At 39.5% G+C, this 19,770-nt stretch overlaps 2 protein-coding genes across 2 annotated transcripts; one reads left to right on the forward strand and one right to left on the reverse strand.

The window, feature by feature from the left end:
- The first annotated feature begins 695 nt into the window (after positions 1-695).
- Positions 696-12,858, forward strand: dgcr8 (DGCR8 microprocessor complex subunit). Its single transcript, XM_023271536.3, has 14 exons — positions 696-831; positions 1,184-2,147; positions 3,608-3,770; positions 4,977-5,119; positions 5,632-5,962; positions 6,068-6,265; positions 7,058-7,159; positions 7,406-7,504; positions 8,012-8,094; positions 8,295-8,395; positions 8,740-8,846; positions 9,069-9,196; positions 10,037-10,150; positions 10,921-12,858. The coding sequence occupies exons 2-14, from the start codon at positions 1,461-1,463 to the stop codon at positions 11,002-11,004; spliced, it is 2,340 nt and encodes a 779-aa protein (XP_023127304.1). The 5' UTR covers positions 696-831; positions 1,184-1,460; the 3' UTR covers positions 11,005-12,858.
- On the reverse strand, positions 12,855-19,336 carry trmt2a (tRNA methyltransferase 2 homolog A). Its single transcript, XM_023271537.3, has 12 exons — positions 19,244-19,336; positions 17,246-17,879; positions 16,979-17,087; positions 16,577-16,758; positions 16,171-16,285; positions 15,965-16,080; positions 15,734-15,845; positions 15,296-15,418; positions 14,395-14,470; positions 13,708-13,824; positions 13,539-13,635; positions 12,855-13,440 (listed from the first exon to the last, which is right to left on the reverse strand). Exons 2-12 carry the CDS (start codon positions 17,866-17,868, stop codon positions 13,299-13,301), a joined length of 1,812 nt encoding a protein of 603 aa, XP_023127305.2. The 5' UTR covers positions 17,869-17,879; positions 19,244-19,336; the 3' UTR covers positions 12,855-13,298.
- Between the last annotated feature and the right edge of the window lie 434 nt (positions 19,337-19,770).

Consider the following 19,770-nt stretch of genomic DNA (forward strand, 5'->3'; position numbering starts at 1 on the left):
AAACTTTCCAGTTTTATTCTTATATCTATATTCTGGAGGTTTTTACAGTTGGGTCTATTCATATATAATTTGTAGCCTGGTTTATAGAACATTTTATTCCTAAAATCATGGCAAATTAGTTTTTTTCCCTGACTGTTAAAAGTATTTTCTGATTTATGGAGTGCTAAAAAAAAGAGCTGTAAAATCATCCCCTTTCATGTTTTCACAAAATGAGACAACCATTTTGCAGATGGCTTTAGTCAATGTTAAGACTACAATACGCAATTGCAATACGAAATACCAGGGACTTGGAAAGATATAAAAACATATAGTAAGTAATCAACTGACAAAATTTCACGATTGTGTCCAACCTGTATTAATCAAAGATTTTGGTATATTGCCCTGTAGTGTCTCCCCTTTAAAATATTTTTTTTCTAGATACATTATTTATAGTAAAAATTTTATTAAGCAATGTCTTAAAATAATTGTAGGCAAACCTATGACTGTAAAAAAGATGTGAGGTAAATCTTGGGGTGTGTTACCTACATCAGTTCTACTTTAACCATGCACTGTATATTAACATGCTGCTGATGTGCTATAGCGTGTATTGCGCTTGTCTCGATTGGTTGAGTCTTTGGTGGCGTAGTAGCAGCAGGGCGCAGTGATTGGCCTACTGGTCAATCAGTTGTCAAAATGCCGGTACTGGAAGGCGGGCCATGAGTTGGCTCGCCGCTGTGCTTTTCTTCAAGATGGCGGGGCTACGTTTGAGGCAGTATGGCGGCGCGTCGACAATAAAATAATTTAGGAAGGTAGCTAGGTGGTCAAGAGAAGACAATTGTGTCATATTTATCAGTGAGTACCTCTGTGTTTCAATAACCAACCATTGTTTTGTGGCTAGTTCGCCTTTTCTTCAGTAGCTGATAGTTTATGTTAGCACATTAGCATAGATGCTAGCGTTACGAGGGGCCCACTGTGCAGCTGCAGATAGAACAGATGCGCGAAAGATAGATCGTTCACGATCTTATTTTGTGATTTTGTTGCTTTTTTTCTCGCCTATATACAAGTTAAACATGCTCCTGAGCCAGGGGACCTGTTAATTTTCTGTTGCTACATAGTTGTAACAATTTCTAAGTTTAGTACTGTGTCATTTAAGTTATAAAGTTGCATTATTTGACATCTGTTCTCACTGGTCCCTTTTTCCTAGCTCCCAGAAGATCGCAGTGGAGGATGATCAGTGCCTAGATCCCATATTAAGCTGAATGCATTGTGATTTCCAATAATTGAGACAGTGATTCTGAAAGCTGTCTACATTAATGAAAAGAACAATGTAGTCAGCTTAGCATTTTCACCTCTGGTACGTGGTCTATACAGGGATGTGCTTCTGCATGTATTCTGGGTTTAGATAAGAAGAAAGTCTCTCAATAAGATATTTTTATATCAGTTGTCAGTCTATTTAAGTTGTAGGTCATAATTTAGATAAAATGGAGATAGATGATGTTTTACCCCCTCTCCCCTTGGAGCCACCTGATGATTTTGGCCTAGACGAGGGCAGAGCACCTCCACCACCTCCCCTGCAAACGTCCAGTGACGCAGAGGTAATGGACGTTAGCTCTGGTGGTGATGGATACACATACACCCCAGGGGACGGGGAAGCCAAGACACAGCAGCCCCTCAGCAAGGGCTCCATAACTTTCTGTAGCCACCTCTCAGATGAGGCTAATCCAAATCCACCGTGCCCCAGAACAGCCCGCCACGCTCCCCCGGTCACCAAGTTTCTGCCAGATGTCAAACTGCTCAGAGATGTTAAGATCAGTGTAAGCTTCACTGAAAGCAGCAGTAGCAAAGACAGAAAGGTGTCATACACAGGTGAAGGCCAGGAGGCAGGAAGTGAGGATGGTTTAGAGAGTGTGAATGGCGAGTTGCATGACTTAACTAGTGAGCAGGAGGCAGCTGAAGGTAGCTCTGGAGGAGGAAACACTGGAGGCAGGAGGTCAGAGGAGACTGAAGTAGACTTGGAAAACAAGGTAGAGTTCGCTGTCCTGGATGAGTTGGATGACTTCTACGAGAACTTCTTGGATCATGACAATGGAGAGCAAGGTGGCTTTAAGTCTGAGGTCATAGTTCAGCAGGAGCAAGGAGATGACGAGACTGCAGCTTACTCCTATGAGGTACGTCTGTTCTTATGTTTGCAGAATCCATTGTCAGCTACACAGCCAATTTATTCTTTACTGGTCAAACATTAATGATGTAGGCCTATTACAGCCCACACTGTACAGTCCATACATAAGAGGGCATTAATGGCACTCTGTCAAAACACAGCCTTCCTTGTCATTGCAGTCTAACAACTTTTGGTGTAATTTTACTGTAAAAATTGTAATATTTTGAAGAGAAAATAATTGCAGTTTCCAGCTTTCTCTAATGCTGTAAACTGACTGGCATCTCAAAAAGCCTAGTACTAAAGTTTCAGTCCAAACCCATATATGTTCTACATAGTGCAGTTTGTTAGTGGAAAAGCAGTCTAAAGCCCCTGTCAGGCATGCACTGCTTTCCATTTTGTGCCTGTGTCTGAATGAGCACCCTGGTAACTTTTCCAGAAAAGTTGCAATGGCACCCTTACTGGATCAGAACTAGTACCATTTCACTTTTAACCCTGCACAAGTCTGAACTGCATGTCATTGGACAAATGTTAAAACATGCACAAAAACATAATCAGTTTGAGCTGTGTGAAGCTTCCCCACCATTCAGCTGTAGTATTGGTCCAAAAGCATCACAATCTGCCGCCAAAATCACTTTTCTCATTTTCTTTGCAGTACAATTTCATATTTTTTTACAAACTGAAATGTCCATAAAAATAGTACTTTGATGGTGGATGTCAGCTGCTCATAGTTCCAAATGTTGGCTTCAAAACAACCTTTTGATAACATGTTTGATTGAAGTGTAAAATGGGGGTAAAAACAGGATGTGTTTTATGTCGATTGTGATGCTAGTGGCTGTAGGGCAACATGGTGCAAATAGGGCAGATATGAATTAATGAGGGAGAAAATGGAGGAATGTGTAGGATTGAGTAAATTAAACTTGGACCTAATCAGTGGGCCACTAAACAAGAATCAAAATTACATGTTTTCTTTATTTGTCTTTGCTTCACTTCAGTCTTTTGTTTTTCAATAGACATGACTGGTTAAGATACGATCATATGTTCATTTAATTATCATAAATAAAATATATATATTTTTTGTTTGTTCATTTATTCATTTCTGAAAATGAGAAGTGTGAAGCTGGAAGAGGTCAGTGCCATTTTTAATTTCTTCCATTAAATGCTTAGTTTCCTTTTTACCCAAAAATCATCAACAGTAATATCCAAGGAGGGATCAAACCTGCTGAAAGTTTGTCATTTAATTTGTAGGTTCATTATTATTAAATCCTAAATTCACAAATATTTTTTGTCCCCAAATGGAACTGCTGATTTTATGTTTTTTTCGTATAATTATGCTGTGGTTTGATTGTGTTTCCTCCAATTGTCCAATTTATGGCGTTGCATCAGATAAAGTTTCTTCTAAGTCAAAGCACTTAAAACTCCCTTAAACTAGTCCCATCGTTGTCTGTCGGCCTGAAACACTGACTCTTCCAGGAGGAATTTGACAATGATGTCGACGCTCTGCTGGAGGAGGGCATGCCAGTTCCAAAGAAGATGCGCCCGGCAGAAGACAAATATGGTGGGGACAGTGATCATCAGTCAGATGGTGAAGGAGGTGTTCAGCCCATGATGACCAAAATTAAGACTGTCCTGAAGAGTGAGTGGTGGATCTGTCTGTCTTAGGGTTAGGTACTGTCACTGAACAGACAGTTGAATGTGCTTTCAGTGCTATGAGCCACAAGACACTGATACTACTGCTATGTACTATAAAAGTGTTCCGTGTGTGGCAAAATGATGCATATTGTAGGTTATTTTGTTTCTTGTGTTGCACGTTTTTGCATGTTACTGAGATTGATTACAATACAGGTTCTCTAGAGACAATGGTTGGCAGATGTGGTAAGATCTGTACAACGAACCAAAGGCCCTCTTAATCTTTGACATAATGCACACTGATGTTGGTCAGTGAGATGTAAAGCACTACATGCATACATCTACTAAACCGGTAATTTTGTGGCAGATCATTATCAAATCTTTGCACCAGGTTTGGAACATAACCTCTTAAGTCACAGGCAATTTACAATTTCAATCTGAAAAACATCGTCAGTTTAGTTTGTTCCTCAAGAATAAAACCAAAATAAAAAACCTTGGGTTCTTTGCATGAAAGATACATGGATGAATTTGAGAATACAATAAATCTCCTTGTGTCTATCATTTGGTAAGATTGAGACTTGGAAAAACTTCAGCAAAAACTTTGCATTTCTGCTAAATGAAAACTCTAAAGTTAAGGAGTAAATAACAGTCTAAGACTGAAGTTATCAAGCCTGCTCTGTAATGTCTTAATTACACCTCTACCAAATTTGATCTCACAGCAATGAAGCGTGACAATGCTCCATCCTTTTTATTCACTGTGGTAGTAAAAATGCTGCCAGGTTGCATTTTAATACATTATAGTCTTGTCCTGGTATGGAGACCTCCAGGGAGGAAAGGATAAAAGTACAACCTGGTGTGACACTAACTTAATCCACCTAGGTGGAAGAAGAATAGCGTAGTTGTGAATTGTCATCTCCACACTATAATATACTACCTATAAATGCATATTGGCTGCTTCATGTTGTTATTAAACTTTTAAGTGACTTGCATGTTTGGTCCAAAAGTTGCCTCACATGAACTTCATACTTAAACCAAATGTGGCATTAAAACATTCTCTGCAGTCATTCTAATCCTGATGGCAATAGTAGCCCAATATCAATATCTCTTTATCACAGAGCTGGGAGCATCATCTTTTAATACTAATAAGGTTCACCACATAAAGTAACTGAAGTAGTAGTGCCTGCATTTATATTTACATTTCTCTGTATACCAGGTCGGGGCCGTCCACCGACTGAGCCTCTACCTGATGGATGGATCATGACATTCCATAACTCAGGCATTCCAGTCTACCTGCACAGAGAGACAAGAGTGGTTACCTGGTCCAGACCCTACTTCCTCGGGACTGGCAGTATTAGGGTAAGCTGCAACACAAGTAATTACGCAGACTTGAATAAAAGTTCATGCAGCAGTTTTTGACATGCTATTAGTTGGGTGTCTGTCTGCTTTCTTAAGAGAATGGTTAGAAAATTTGCTTGTGCTGCAGGCTTCTCAGCTGAATTCTAAACTACAGTAGCTGGTGACTCCATTCTGTAGTTCTAATCCAGAAGTCACCCACGTCATACATAAAAATACATTTAGGTGGTGATAAAAAGTTCCACAGTTTCAGAAGTATTGTTGTTGGAGTAACTGGAATTTAATTGGATACATTGAATTGGATATGATGCTGATTTAAAGGGTTTGGCGCTGTGTGAAAAGAGGCTTCCCTGCAAATATTGACCAATGGTCAATGTCAGCACGTTATTGACAACAGATGCTCTGTCACTTTAATAACATTTTACAAATCGAAAACATCACCTGGAACAACAGCCATCAATCAAAATTACATTGTTTACGTTACATCACCATTCTCGGTTGTCTTTTCCACACAGAAACATGACCCACCTACCAGCAGCATCCCTTGCCTGCACTACAAGAAAATGAAGGAACAAGAGGAGAGGGAGCTGAACGGGGAAGTGAGTCCTAATGTAGGGGGGTCTCCCTCCAAGTCGGGTGAGGAGGCAAATGGCGAAGAGACAGCAGGAAGGTCAGATGTTACCACTGAGGAGCAGGACACTGTCCGTCTCACTGAAGGTGGCCAACAAGGCGAAGGTACCACTGATAACAATGTGCAGAGTAAAGAGTCCCTGCCCTGTGACACTGCTCAAGGAGCCTTAGGACAGGTGAAGGCCAAGGTGGAAGTGTGCAAGGATGAGTCCATAGGTAAAAGCTTTTTTGGCAGTGATAGACTTTTTTTTTTTTCAAAAGCTTATTGTTGTGTTTTTGGTGCCGTGAAACACCATCTAACCTCATGAATCCTCATCACAGAACTTGAAGATTTTCGTCTGTACCTGGAAAAATGCTTCGACTTTGAACAAGTAACTGTCAAGAAGTTTCGCACGTGGGCTGAGCGAAGACAATTCAACAGAGACATGAAGAGGAAGCAGGCAGAGTCAGAGAGACCTATCCTGCCTGCCAACCAGAAACTCATCACACTGTCAGTCCAAGATGCTCCTACTAAGAAAGGTAGCAGTCCCCAGAGAGTGCTTCTGTGTGAATTCCATGCCGTTCACAACTACATATGACGTGTTCTCAAATTTGTTACTCAAAGGTCCATATCTGATTTTTATTCAAAGTCAGAGGTCCAGAACGTTTGGTGATAGCATTTAATAAGTAGCAAGCATTCAAACCTAGTAGGAGAAATGGCATCGTTAGCCTGCAATCAGCTGCAGCTAAAGTGTCAAAACACCACAAACATCACATCTTTTGTAATTGGGCAGCAAAAATATAAAAAATAAGACACAGCTGAGACAGTTGGTTCTTATTTTTCTTCTGACTTAAAAATCTTACATTCACATAAGTTGTAGTAATGAGAGACTCCTCCTGTATCTGATTACTTAATATCAAATTCTCCAGTGTAACATTAATAAATTAGCTCTACTCTACAGCTACAGCACACATCTCTCTCTCCAAAAGCCATAATGATGAAAATGTCATTGTAGGGAAGTAAGCCATGTTAAATCCACATTCATTTGGGAACAGGATTGCTGTGAATAATCTTCGGCTATAATGTACGTTAAAAATCACTAAAAATTTTTGATCCATAGAAAATTTGTTTCAAAATAGGACATGTTCCACTTAATAATAAATTGTTTTAATAGCACCAACAAAGGTACTAAGGAATGGGCAGTGTCTGCATTAGCTTTGTTTGTTCTGGATGTAGAACAAGGTCCAGAGCTCGAGTTTGACATCTTTAATATGTTAGACTTGTTATTCAGTGTATGTTTATTGATGCTGTTTATTCCTCTGTTTTAACAGAATTTGTCATCAATCCCAATGGAAAGTCTGAAGTTTGTATCTTGCATGAATATATGCAGCGTGTCCTAAAGGTTCGACCTGTTTACAACTTTTTTGAATGTGGTAAGTTGTTCTTTTGTAATTGAGCTATTTCAAGTCATGTGTTACCTTATCAGGATTAAATTATTTAATAACAATCTGAGTTCACAGGGTGTATCTGGTGGACAGTGTGATGTTTAAATCTATCATTCGTTCTTTTGTTGTCCCTCCATCCCAATTGCTTTCATCTCCTACAAATTAAAGTCTCTAGTTTGTTGCTGTTGAGTCTTTCAATGTATTTATATCAAACTGAATTTTTGTGCCTCACAGAGAACCCAAGTGAACCCTTTGGAGCGTCTGTTATTATAGATGGAGTAACTTATGGCACAGGAACTGCAAGCAGTAAAAAACTTGCCAAGAATAAAGCTGGTAATTTTCTTTATTCCTGATACTAAGCATCATGATTAGCTGGTTGATGTATGTCCTAACTAAATGTTCATTGTATTAGCAACTGTCAGTAGATCAATATCTCTGGGATTGCATATAGAGGAATTGTCTTAAATTTAGAACAGCTGAATCAGCTTGAAGCCCTTTTTTAAAATTTTTTATAAAGAACTAACTTTGTACTGATGTGGAAAACTGTGATTTACATCACGTTAGAGATGGATGACAGTGACTGGAGTGCACATAACTGATTTATGATCTAGGATCTGCCAGACAAATCAACTGACACGATCGAGTCTGTTGTAGTACAACTCCCCCACACTTACTTCCCCTCACAAGAGCCTTTCATCCTTTCATACTATGGGCACTTTGCTAGTAGGTTATGATGCACTGCACACACTTAAGTAATGTACAAGTGCTCGTACTGACTATATTCACTGTTAGAAAATGTTAGTAGTTCTGCCCTCACTGGTTATTTCTTGTGAACTACAGCTCGAGCCACACTGGAAATCCTCATCCCTGACTTTGTGAAGCAGACCTCGGAGGAGAAACCTGTCGAGGGCGACGAACTGGAGGTACTTCATACAGTTGACTTTTATCTATGTTTGTACCTGAAATTCTTATTAGTGAAGTTCAGTATCTTTACGTAAAGTTCAGATAACAATTCCCTGCTGTAAAGACTAAGAGTTTTATCATCAGGTATTGTTGCAAAATGTACAAAGTTTCTGTTGAATGTAAAATATGTCTTTAACTTGAAGTGTGTTCCGTCCCACAGTATTTTAATCATATCAGTATAGAAGACTCAAGAGTGTACGAGCTGACCAACAAAGCAGGACTACTTTCACCATATCAGATTCTTCATGAGTGCCTTAAAAGGTAACAGCTGAGGTGATGTAATGATGTCATCAGTAAGATTTATCATTTTTAGAATTGTAATTACATTTTTGAGGTGGTAATGTCATGTCTTTTAGAAATTCTCATTGTGTTGATTTGTAGAGACTAGCATCCAACACAGAAACCAGTGCAGCAATTGCATGCATTTCAATGTACGGTCAAGTAACACAGTTGAGTCTGTCCTCATTAGTGTTGCAGGTAAACCTCAAAACTTGCTGTTGCTGCTTAAATCTATTGTTCTGTCATCGGTGCAGGTGATACCTTGGAGCCCAATGTGTCAGGTTTCATTTATTTATGTGAAAACAAATGTTTGTTGTTCATTACAGAAACCATGGAATGGGGGACACCAGCATTAAATTTGAGGTGATTCCGGGGAAAAACCAGAAGAGTGAATATGTGATGATATGTGGGAAGCATACTGTGCGTGGCTGGTGTAAGTAGACCTTTATCCTCTTATTCCTTCATGATGAGCGCACTGTTGCAGAGAAACACTTAAATGGCTTGTAGAGCAGCATAGCTCAGTCAGTTCAACACACTCATTGAGCAACAATATTGTAGTACCTTTTATTGAAATGTTTACTTAATGAAGCTACTTTTTTTCAAGCTAGCATACATGAAGCTTTCACTGACAGGCTTTTGTCATCTTTGTCACCAGGCAAGAACAAGAGGGTTGGCAAACAGCTAGCATCTCAGAAGATCTTGCAGATGCTTCACCCCCATGTTAAGAACTGGGGCTCACTGCTGCGCATGTATGGCAGAGAGAGCAATAAGATGGTCAAGAAGGTGAGTACCCTCAGCAGCACCTGTTGTAAAGCTTTTGTGGTTGTAAAAAATTTAACTTTTCTTTCAAAAGCCCCTCCAGTGAAAATCAAGTCTCAATTCAAATCTTCACAATCAGTTTCCTGTGTTCAAGTGTTAGATTTTTGTCGTTGGAGTAACTGAGTCGTAGGTCTGCAGCAGTGTAGAGTCATATCTGAATCACTTGATGGCAGGAAGGGATTATTTTCAAACACTTTTAAATATTTAATTTTGATGCACAAATAATTTTTGGGGGGTCGAATCAGTTACAGGAGAGGGACTTCAGTTTTCTTCAGACAAAAGCATTGGGAAAGTGGCAATTTAGTTCTTATTCTTTACAATGGCTTTTCAATATTTAGTTGTTGTTTTATCATTTTAAATGTTTTAAGACCATTATGGTGGTTTTGATGGGGGATTTTTTTTTTTTTTTTAAAGTTTTCTAGCTTACAGTGCTTTTGCCAATACAAAAGTCTGAAGTGTCTTTTTAGCCTTTTATTGTGGTTATAGTTGTAATTCAGCTGTTACAAAGGCATGTTAGTTCATTGGCATGTTGCTTGAAGGGACGCTTTAATCGCTGTCACTCGCCAAAATGCATTGTGTGTGCTTGACTTGCTAATATGTACAGACTTTAAGTGCATTTCCTTGTTCACAAAACATTGGCATTCATTTTAAAGCCAGCATTGCTTACATTATTCAGCACACTGTATATCTTAGGGTGTCACCCACCATCTGTTGTTGTTGTATTAGTGGGACACTGTTAGGAGGTGTGTACCCTGGCCTCTGCCATGTCTTTGCGCATGAGATAAACAATGTGATCTTTTTCAGGAGAGCTCAGACAAAAGTGTGATTGAGCTCCAGCAGTATGCCAAAAAGAACAAGCCAAACCTTCATATCTTGAACAAACTGCAAGAAGAAATGAGGAAACTGGCCACACAGAGGGTAAGAATTATTTGTTTTCTCTACAGATTGAAGAAAATTAGATTTTTAACAAGAGCTGAATGTCATGGCTCCACAACCCTCCTCTTGTCTCGGTTTGTCTGATTGTCATCTATAATAATGCACTTTTCAGTGGTGGCCTGGTTCTGAGGAGATGAAATGTTTAAGAACACAGTCGATGTGTAACTCTGTACTTCGGCTGTCATTTGGATTTTGATTCAAATATGAATAAAAGTATAAAACTTTTTACAGAAGGCCTTTTGGCTTACCCTGCTAGGAAAAGCACGTGTTACTAGTAACATTGACTCTGTTTTCTTTGTGTTCAATAAGCCTTGGCAGAAGTGTGTCAAATGTCTGCTCTATAAACTGTTTGGTTTCTCAGTGTAGAACTTCTCATTTAAAGTAGGGGCCTGTTTGGTTTTGGAATGTGTTCATCTTTTCTTCCCTTTCCAAAGCCAAAAGGATTTATTTGTTGTACATAAAGGGTATTTTGCCACCAGAGAGCTTATTGAAGGAAATGTGACGTAGCAGTTTTAAATCAAATTAAAGTCTAGCTTTTATTCAGGCAGACGGTGAATCTTCAGGGTCCCAATTAGTGGGATTCTCTTCTTTACCGCAGCTACATTTTATGCTTCAAGGCTTTGATCAGGGTAGCTGTCAGTCTCTGGTTGACACGCTTTCATCATCACTGCCAGGATATGTATGTTTTTTTTAATTGGGCAATCTTTCTAAATATACTGCTCATGTTCTGTTACTTTGTATGTCTGGAACAGGAGGAAACAAGGAAGAAACCCAAGATGACCATAATGGAGTCTGCCCAGCCAGGGAGCGAACCCCTCTGCACTGTCGACGTTTAAGTCTCTGAGTCACTGACGAACCACGGCACTGAAACCCAGTCACTGTCAGACATCACACCACCATTTATCACTTAATTATGCATCATTGAGATCTAATGGCAATATAGTAACACATTGACCAGCCCAGTAGAACAGCTTGCTTCTTTCACGTGTTTTATTGGTTCAGCTGGTAGATGTAAGGGTAGGACTAAATGCACTAACAGACCGTAGAGCAAATACCGTCTACCTCTCTAGATGCGTCCTCGCTATGGCACTAGGAAAAAAATCCCCCAGGGTGCAGAGAAGTTTCCATGACTTGATAACATATGAACCACATCGGAATAAAAATGCATGCTTCTTTAACTGCGAAAAATCACTGCACACACTGGTTTTGTTTTGAAGTGTTGTTTTCAACAGTGGCAGTCTTATAGTACCAGCATCTGTTAGTTTTGTTTGTGCTTCAAGTATTTGAAAGGGACTACTAATACTTATTTGTATTTATACCATTCGTTTTAATTGGGAAACAAAGTTCCTTGTTTATTGGATATTTTAATGGTAGGTGTTATGGATATTTTGGGTGATGAATACAAATATATGCTGTTTTGTTTCTCCTCAGAATGGACAGTCGCTGTCTTGGTTTGCACGATAAGAACATGCGTTGTGAAGTGATCACTATTCGGACCCGTTGTTATGCACTCGTGTCCTGTCTGATATTTTTGTTGAGTGATCATGCTGTTGGTACAGAAATAACTGCTTTTGGGATATTTGGGTTGGCTTTTGTAATTGGAGGGTCTCGTTGCCTTTTTTTTCCATTTGCTTTGGCAGAAACTGACGTCCTGCTCTCCATGCTTGTACTGCAGTAAACCCAAGCACAGGGCCACAGAGTACTGTAGTAAGTTTGAGGATCATTTCATTAATGCTCTTAGTTCTCACTCGCTTTATATTATTACCATGCACACAACTAACAGCTTAATACATTTTAGTTGCTCTTATTTTTTGGTGCCCTTAAGAAAATCACGTTGGTTACATGTTGCCTTAGTTAATCCATTTCATGAAGGGCTCAGAGTATATACAGTACATTGGACCTAAAACACCCTTCAGCAAGAAGTGGAAAGACCAAGCCCCAGTTACTTGATAAAGCATTTCTTTAGGCAATTAGTATTTTTAATGAAGACAGCCTATAAAATATGACACTTAGGGAAATATGCCTACAGCATGTGCAGATTTTTAAGATTTGTCTTAATGGATTGTGTATTTTGTGTACGTTTGCCATCATTGTGACAGATGCTCATACTGTCTGATCACAAGTAGAATACATTTTTCCAAAGGCAGCCTTGTAAAAAAATTAGTTGGTACTGACATGAACAAAATGCGATCAAGTCATTTAGTCCGACACAAGCTGACAAAACTGTGTATACCAAAGCTTACATACAGTCTTATGCATTTTATAGAATACTTAATGTTGCTGCAAACTGTACAGTAGAGACAGTAATAGATGTATAACAGGAAAATGCTTATCACTTGCTGGAACAAAATAGAAACTGCTGTGCGTTCTCTATCGAGTATTTGGCCTGTGCTTTTTCTACAAAAAAAAAACATACAAGGGCACATCGGTTTCAACAAGGCTCTCGTGATAGTGTAGATCGCTTTAAGAATGTGCTTACCCCTCTGTACGTGTGCTGTCTTGCCAAGTGTGTGTCAGTGTGAGAAGAGGAAGAAAAAAAAATACTGCTTTTACATGTTGCTGTTGAGTTGTACCAATGAATCGTTTGAAATGTTGCTGCCTAGAAAATGAAGTATGTATTGCAACCTGAGCTTCATGACTACAGTGATATTTGTTATGCAAAATAAAATGTCTTGACTAATGACTTGAAAGGGTTTGTTTTATTCAATCACACACAGGTTAAACGCAGAAACAAAGAAGTTAACAAGCTGTCAGTTTGAAAATTAAAGCTACCATGATTTGAATTGTAGTTTTAAGCCACAGCTCATAGAGACCATGGCTAACAGAAGGGCCCAGTCCTTACAGCTCACTTTAGCGAATATTGTCCTGCGTATATTACAATGACGCTAAGATTATTTAAATTATGAAATATGGGGGCTTAACTGGGTGAAACAGTTGAGGGGTAATTGGCCTTTTTTTTCTCCTCACTCTCTCAGACTATAAGGCCTTCCAAATACTTACAGAGAAAAAAAAACTTTCGAGGCTACTTGGAGCACTGTATACATACATACATTTATGCTATAGGATGCCCATGCTGCCTATCAAGCTGTACAAGGCCTCTTTCTAAGGCTAAGAACCAGTTTCTTCCTAATTACTGCTGGGAGTTATAGTCCACTCTCTCCAATAGCAGAAGCATCTCGACGTGCATGGTCTGAGGGAACAGATCCACAGCCATGGCTCGCACTGGACGGAACGGGGCTCCGTGAACTCTGTTGGATGGAGCTCTGCACAGACTGCAGAAAAAAAAACAAAAAACGTCACCATATATAGAAGAAAAACTATCCCATTGTTTCCAAAGGACAGAACACTTTTGATTCTGTACACGACTCACTCTATGAAGTTGGTCATGGCTGCTTTGGCATTACACGCCACATAAACTAGCCTCTTCAGATGCTCTGCTCTTCTGATGGCGAGTATCACCTTAGAGTCTGTAGTCAGGAAAACATTTTTAAATATGACCGGTTTGAAAAAGTGTTGCATTTTAAGTTGTGTGTACTCACGTAGGCCTGCCCTCGGTGGATCCACAATGGCGGTGATGTTGGGTGACACCAGGGCATTGAGGATGTTGGGGAACACATCCTCTGCTTTTCCACAGTGAAACTCAACATTACTTAGACCTTCAAACACATACAAAGACAAAAAGAGGTAAAAAAAAAAAATAAATATGTAGCACCTAAATATAATCATTAGGGGAAAATTCTAACCAAGTTCTGATGCAGTAATCTTCGATTTTTGGTGAGATATTGGATCATTTGAATATTTATTAAAATGGACCCATGTGAGAGGTTTAGATTAAAACAACCATTATTTGGTGGAGCTGTTGACACCTCAGACATCTGAAATGTAAGTCAGACAACACACTTTTTTTGGGGGGACACGTCAGATGTCACCGGTTTAATATTCAACAATGTGCTGTATTTTAAAAAGACTGATATATTAAAGTTTCCATCTCAGAAAGCTGTCAAATAAATGTAGTGAAGTTAAAAATATACCCTATCCCTCTGAAATGTAGTTGAGACAGTAGCATAAAAAGGAATGCTCAAGTAAAGTACAAGTACCTCTAAACTGAACTTTAACTACAGCACTTGAGTGGGTTGAAGTATTTACTTACTCTCCTCCACTGCAAAAAAGAATGACATTACCGATTGTGCAAATTACCGGCAGCATTGAGTTTATTGCCATCTTACCGTTGAGCTTCGCGTTAACTTTGGCGTCCTCCACTGCCTCCTGGCATAGCTCGATCCCAATCACCTTCTTCACTCTCTGCAGACAAAAGTCAAAAAAGCCTGTTGAATATGCTCACATTTAATGTCAAATCACTGTCATTAATGTTACATGCTCAACATGCTTTCTTTACTTGCTAACAGTCAACAGCTTCTGATCTGCAGTTAATAGACCCACCAACCTGCACAGTGTTTACTACCCTCTTGTTTGTTGTCTGTCTTCTATATTCATCTCTCCCCTTTACCCCCATACCCAACCACTAGAGGCCCATGGCTCCCCTCCTTTAGCCTGATTCTGTAATCGGTTTCTGTTCAAAGGGAGTGTTTTCTTCTGACTTGCCAAAGAGCTGCTCATTTGGATCATTTGAATTTGTTGGGATTCTCTCTATGATTAAAAAAAAATAAACTGTAACACACTGACTTTACTATGTGCCCTGAGATGACTAAAAATAAAGAAATAAAACTGAATTGAAATGCAGCAAAAATATCCATCTAAAGCAGTTTGCCTATCTGTTGGCTCTCACATGTATAAGGTGGTAGCATGTCAGCGCTGTATGTCTGCGTTCTTCTGCCCCCAAGTGGCAAAAAGAAACTATCACGCGAGCATGAAAATGTACAAAATGTCAAAATCAAATTATGTCTTCAATACTGCACAGAACATAAAAAAGCAATTAGTCAGGATTTTCAGACCTTCATATGTGCAAACTAATTATTGATTAGTAACACAAAAGATCATCAGCAACAAACTGGTTACTCTGTCAAATACTGTGTAAATAAGGAGCAAGTCAACATAAATACTACCAGCATGTCTGCTTTGATTGTCACAGTATATTTACAAGTGGCTGATACAAACAACAAACACTACCTTAGCCAGAGAGATGCCGATGGTTCCCGTCCCGCAGCACACATCCAGCACTGTGCTGTCCTGATCCAGCTGAGCCCATTCCCCCACAGCAGAGTAGAGCACTTCTGCAGCTCCCGTGTTCACCTGGCAGGTCACACATATTCATTCTTTTACTAGCTGGTGCACTGTAGACAAGTTTATGGATGCATTCCAGCTTGAAAAGGCTAGAAAGCACAACTGGAACCATCCTATTCTGTAGCTAACACAACACACAAGTAAACATTTCACAAAAAAAGTCACTACAAATCAGTCATTTGTAAAATTTGCATCTGCTCCAGTGGGGACGTTCGGTGGATGATGTTAATCATAACAGACAATTCTGACATTCTATAGTATAGTATAAAATGGCTGCTGAGAGAGCAAACATGTGAGGTAAATGCATTTGTTCCTCCTCCTTACCTGGAAGAAGGAATGGGGAGATATTCTGAATTTTAGATCAAGCAGCTCTTCATGAATGGAGCTCTCTCCAGCGACCAGCTCACAGGGCAAGTCTTCTGGGTTAGGAGAAGTCCTTCACAGCCAAAAACAGAACAAGTTCAGCTGAAAGGTCTGGATAATTCTGACCATCAAGTCATTAAACGCTGACACATTGACTAACAAATCATTATGTTTTTGGGGGCTTTTTTTCACCTTTGACCTTCTCTGACAAAGTACAGCGAGGTCACACCGCTGTCTTTCCCCTCTCCTTCTGTAAAGTACGTCCTCATTGAGCTCTTCAGAGCATCCAGTTCCGCTTCTTCAAGTTTCTAAGAGTCATTGTACAAATAAAGGATGTCAAAGGGAGAAACGCAACAGTATGGGACGCTATTATGTCTGATATGACAGCTTTTTATCACCTGTGGGTTGAAGAACACCATTGCCATGGCTTGTTTGGTCCTCGTAGTACGTACAGTCAGCTGCTTCCAGTGTCCTTCATATGTCTCAGGGCTGTACACAGAGTATGGCGTTGTCCTGTTTTCAACAAGAAGATTAAATATAGGAAAAACTACCGTAATTTTTCTAAGATCAGACTTTTGGTGCTGTCAGACTAAGTCCACCTGGCACATTCACATTCTTTGGCCAAAAAAGGGAGCAGAAAGGAAAGCCTGGGACTATTCAACACACTAGCTAGTGCAAACCTATGCTAAAGCTGTCTGTGTAGGTAGTCTTGTGTATGAAATAAAAAAAAAAAGAGAAAGAAACACTATGTGTGACAGTAGGTGTTTCAAAATGTCCACAGTTTGTTGGGAATTATCATAATACCTGATGAACTTCTGAAACTCGGCGACCACCCTCTTGGCCTCGGCTGAGACGTGGCACGTCTCCGCCGGCCCCACTACAGCACAGGAGCCTCCTTTATATTTGCCCAGCCGGAACCCGATGGTCTTATCCTCACCGTCCGCACCCAGCGAGATGAGGAACTCACACTTGTTTCTGTACTCTGTCTACCGATGCAGAAACAAGGCTAGAGCGATTAGACATTGAAGCATTTAAAGGTGTGAAGCAACCTACATATGAAGAAACAATATGGTATTAAATAGCTTAAACTTGTGCTCTCATTAGTTTATTTGGTAGTTAAACAATGTAGAGTTTTTCCTGCTTTTCACTGCTGCACAAGCAATTGCCCTTTGAGGACAATTAAAGCAATGAATGATGTGAATGTACCTGTGAAGGAGACGGTCGAATAGTTTCCAGTGGACAACACATTTTGTTGTATTTCCCTTTCTGTGCAAACAGCCAGGGCAGCATGGCTTTGTTGGTGCTGCCAATCTCTCTGAAAGGAAACATAATGGTCAGCCGTTTTTAATGTTAATGAAAGAATAGCTCGATGATTTCAGCCTTCACTAAAACATACTGTTCAAAGCCTAGTGTTGCTGCTGTGAGGTGTCTACAACACATCTGGCATAACTCCATATAAATGTCACCACCTACTTGGCCAACCTCTGCAGGACCCCCACCACCTCCTGCTCCTTCCTCCTCAGCTGCTCCTCATAAGGCACATTCCACAGAGGAGTCACCACGCTGGCTATCTGGACACTGAGCGGCTCCTCTTCCTCGTCCCCTTCTGTTCGCTTGGATGGGGGCTGCCCTCCTGCACCTTCTCCCTCCTCCTGCCTCCTCTTCCTCAGGATCGGGTCTGCTTTGGGTTTGGCCAGCCTTACGCTCAACACCTGACCCTTCCACTGCATGCCGTGCACCATCTTCATGGCCTTGTCACGCTCCTCCTCATTCTTAAAGGTGACGAAGGCAAACGTCTGCTTCCCAAACAGCTTGATTTTGTGTGGGTTCAGGTTGTGCTTGGCCAGAAATTTCTTCAGGTCGTTGAAGCCAATGAACTTAGGCAGATTTCTGATCTCCACTTTGTAGATCTCGGATGTGAAGAGGTCCTCTTTGATATAGCGGTACATGCTGGGGTCAGAGGCTGCCTCGTTTTCCCCTTCAACTTGAACATCAGACTTGACATCATCATTTTTGGAGTCTTGGGTGAGATCTTTAGGCTTCTCCTCCTTTGAAGGTGGATTAACAGCGGCTGGGCTGCTACTAGCATCTGCCATCACTCTGCTGACTGGTAAAAACACCAATTAAACGGCTCAGTTAGAAGACTGATATGGACCTTGTCATAAAAGAGATCACAAAAGTCTTGTAAACACACAAACCGCACACCAGATTCTGCTGCTGACTTCTCAAACAATGTTTTACAATTTATTGATATAAAAACATGACAGTGTACATTCAAGTTTGGTTAATGAGACAAGGCATTTTTTATTACCAGTTACTTGTAGGTAACCCTAATGTTTTAAAGGGAAGATTGGAGCACACCCTTCTCCCAAACCACCAACCAACTCACACAGCTATGTGGCCTCATACTTGATATTATAACTGTGATTAATATTATAATTTTGGAACAGAATTATCAGCAGAATTATGAATTTTTAATAACATTTTTCAAAACACACCTTAGCCACACCTTAAGTTATCATTAGATAACTTATCAAACAACGGGTCCTCGTGGTACGATAACATGTGCTTTCAATGATACAAGCTATTGTTGCTATATTTTGGTAGTTACTTTAATTATTAGAGACAAACATCTATAGCTGCTTTTATCTGAACCAAACAATTAGAATGTGCGAATACACACGACATGATGTCTGTAGTGAGCAAAGGAATGTATTTTTGAAACTTTGATATTGTAATTAAATAATTGTGACCGAAAAATATTTGCAGTTTATACCATAATAAGGCATCACCTTTAGGATGATTGCTTGCTTCAATATAGTATTGTTCTGATGTTTAAGCTGTATGTGTTTGGATTTTACCAAGAAAATAAAGAAATGATTGCTTCTGCAATTATCCAAGGGGCTTTAAATTTAAAATATAAACGCCATGAATGAAATCAGGTCATTCTGACGCATTATTAACGTTTCAGTCAGTGTAGCAGCTATAATCACTTTTTGACAAGAGAAAAACTGCATTATATGAGTTCAGTTGTTCCCTTAAAGCTACTTCAGCTGCACTATTTATAATTTAGGACACCAAACAAGTAAAATAACGCAGAGGCACGAGGATAATTGCACTTTTTGGGACCTGATTCAATAATTACCTTACATTAAACAGTCTAAATGAAAACAGGAACCGCAGCTAGAACGTGTATATGTTAAAATAACTACGTGTCAATACATGAATTGCTTTATAAGTCGTAAGTACTGGTTGCATGACTCGCTAACAGACAGCTGAATCGCTTGCACTGAATACAAGTATGTGATGTCAGCTAAAGGCTGAGGTGGCAAAACATTCACCCGTTTCTTTTGTTTCGAACAAGCCACACGTCAGTATTTTATTATCTGACATTTTATAGTTTCATATTGTAGTAAATATCAGCAACACCGTATTTCATGTCAGTCCACATCATGTTTTCCTGTTTCTTACCTTCCTACTTCTACTTTAGACTCCACTTTACTGAACTGAACAGCGCGCCGCCATGTTGGTTAGACCACGTGCAGCGTGAACTCTGACCTCAGTTAAAGTGACAGTCGTCATTTTTCGGTCCTCAACATTTTGTTCCATTTTTCATGTTGTTCTGGTTGCGCTGTATTTTGTTGTGCTTGTGTACAAAGCTGAAAATTGAAATAACAATATGAATATCTACGTGTTTTTTTTTTGGTCTTTTTAAATCGTACATATGTGGAAATGTGTCTCTTAATTGGTACTCATACATTTACCATGACAACATTTAAACAAAAATAACAGAATTTTATGGATTCATAAAATGACGTTCCAAGACTTTGAACTTCGATGTCAGACAAACTCTGTATCATCTTTTCAAACTCTTCTTAAAACTCTCATAACTGATGGTAATTGTTGTATATATTGTAATTATCTTTGTGTTGTTACATCGGGTTCTTATTACTTTATTATATTGTTTCTATTGTAAAACACTTAGTGACTTAGTTTTT

The sequence above is a fragment of the Amphiprion ocellaris genome, chromosome 6, assembly GCF_022539595.1.
Source record: "Amphiprion ocellaris isolate individual 3 ecotype Okinawa chromosome 6, ASM2253959v1, whole genome shotgun sequence".
Lineage (NCBI taxonomy): Eukaryota > Metazoa > Chordata > Actinopteri > Pomacentridae > Amphiprion > Amphiprion ocellaris.

Coding starts and splice junctions, on each gene's coding strand:
- dgcr8 (XM_023271536.3), top strand. CDS start 1,461: ATGGAGATAGATGATGTTTTACCCCCTCTCCCCTTGGAGCCACCTGAT. Junction 7,505..8,011: donor ACTTGCCAAGAATAAAGCTG/GTAATTTTCTTT, acceptor TGTGAACTACAG/CTCGAGCCACACTGGAAATC. Junction 9,197..10,036: donor GCAATAAGATGGTCAAGAAG/GTGAGTACCCTC, acceptor GATCTTTTTCAG/GAGAGCTCAGACAAAAGTGT.
- trmt2a (XM_023271537.3), bottom strand. CDS start 17,868: ATGGCAGATGCTAGTAGCAGCCCAGCCGCTGTTAATCCACCTTCAAAG. Junction 17,088..17,245: donor GTCCTGCAGAGGTTGGCCAA/GTAGGTGGTGAC, acceptor GTTTCCTTTCAG/AGAGATTGGCAGCACCAACA. Junction 14,471..15,295: donor TCGGCATCTCTCTGGCTAAG/GTAGTGTTTGTT, acceptor TTTTGTCTGCAG/AGAGTGAAGAAGGTGATTGG.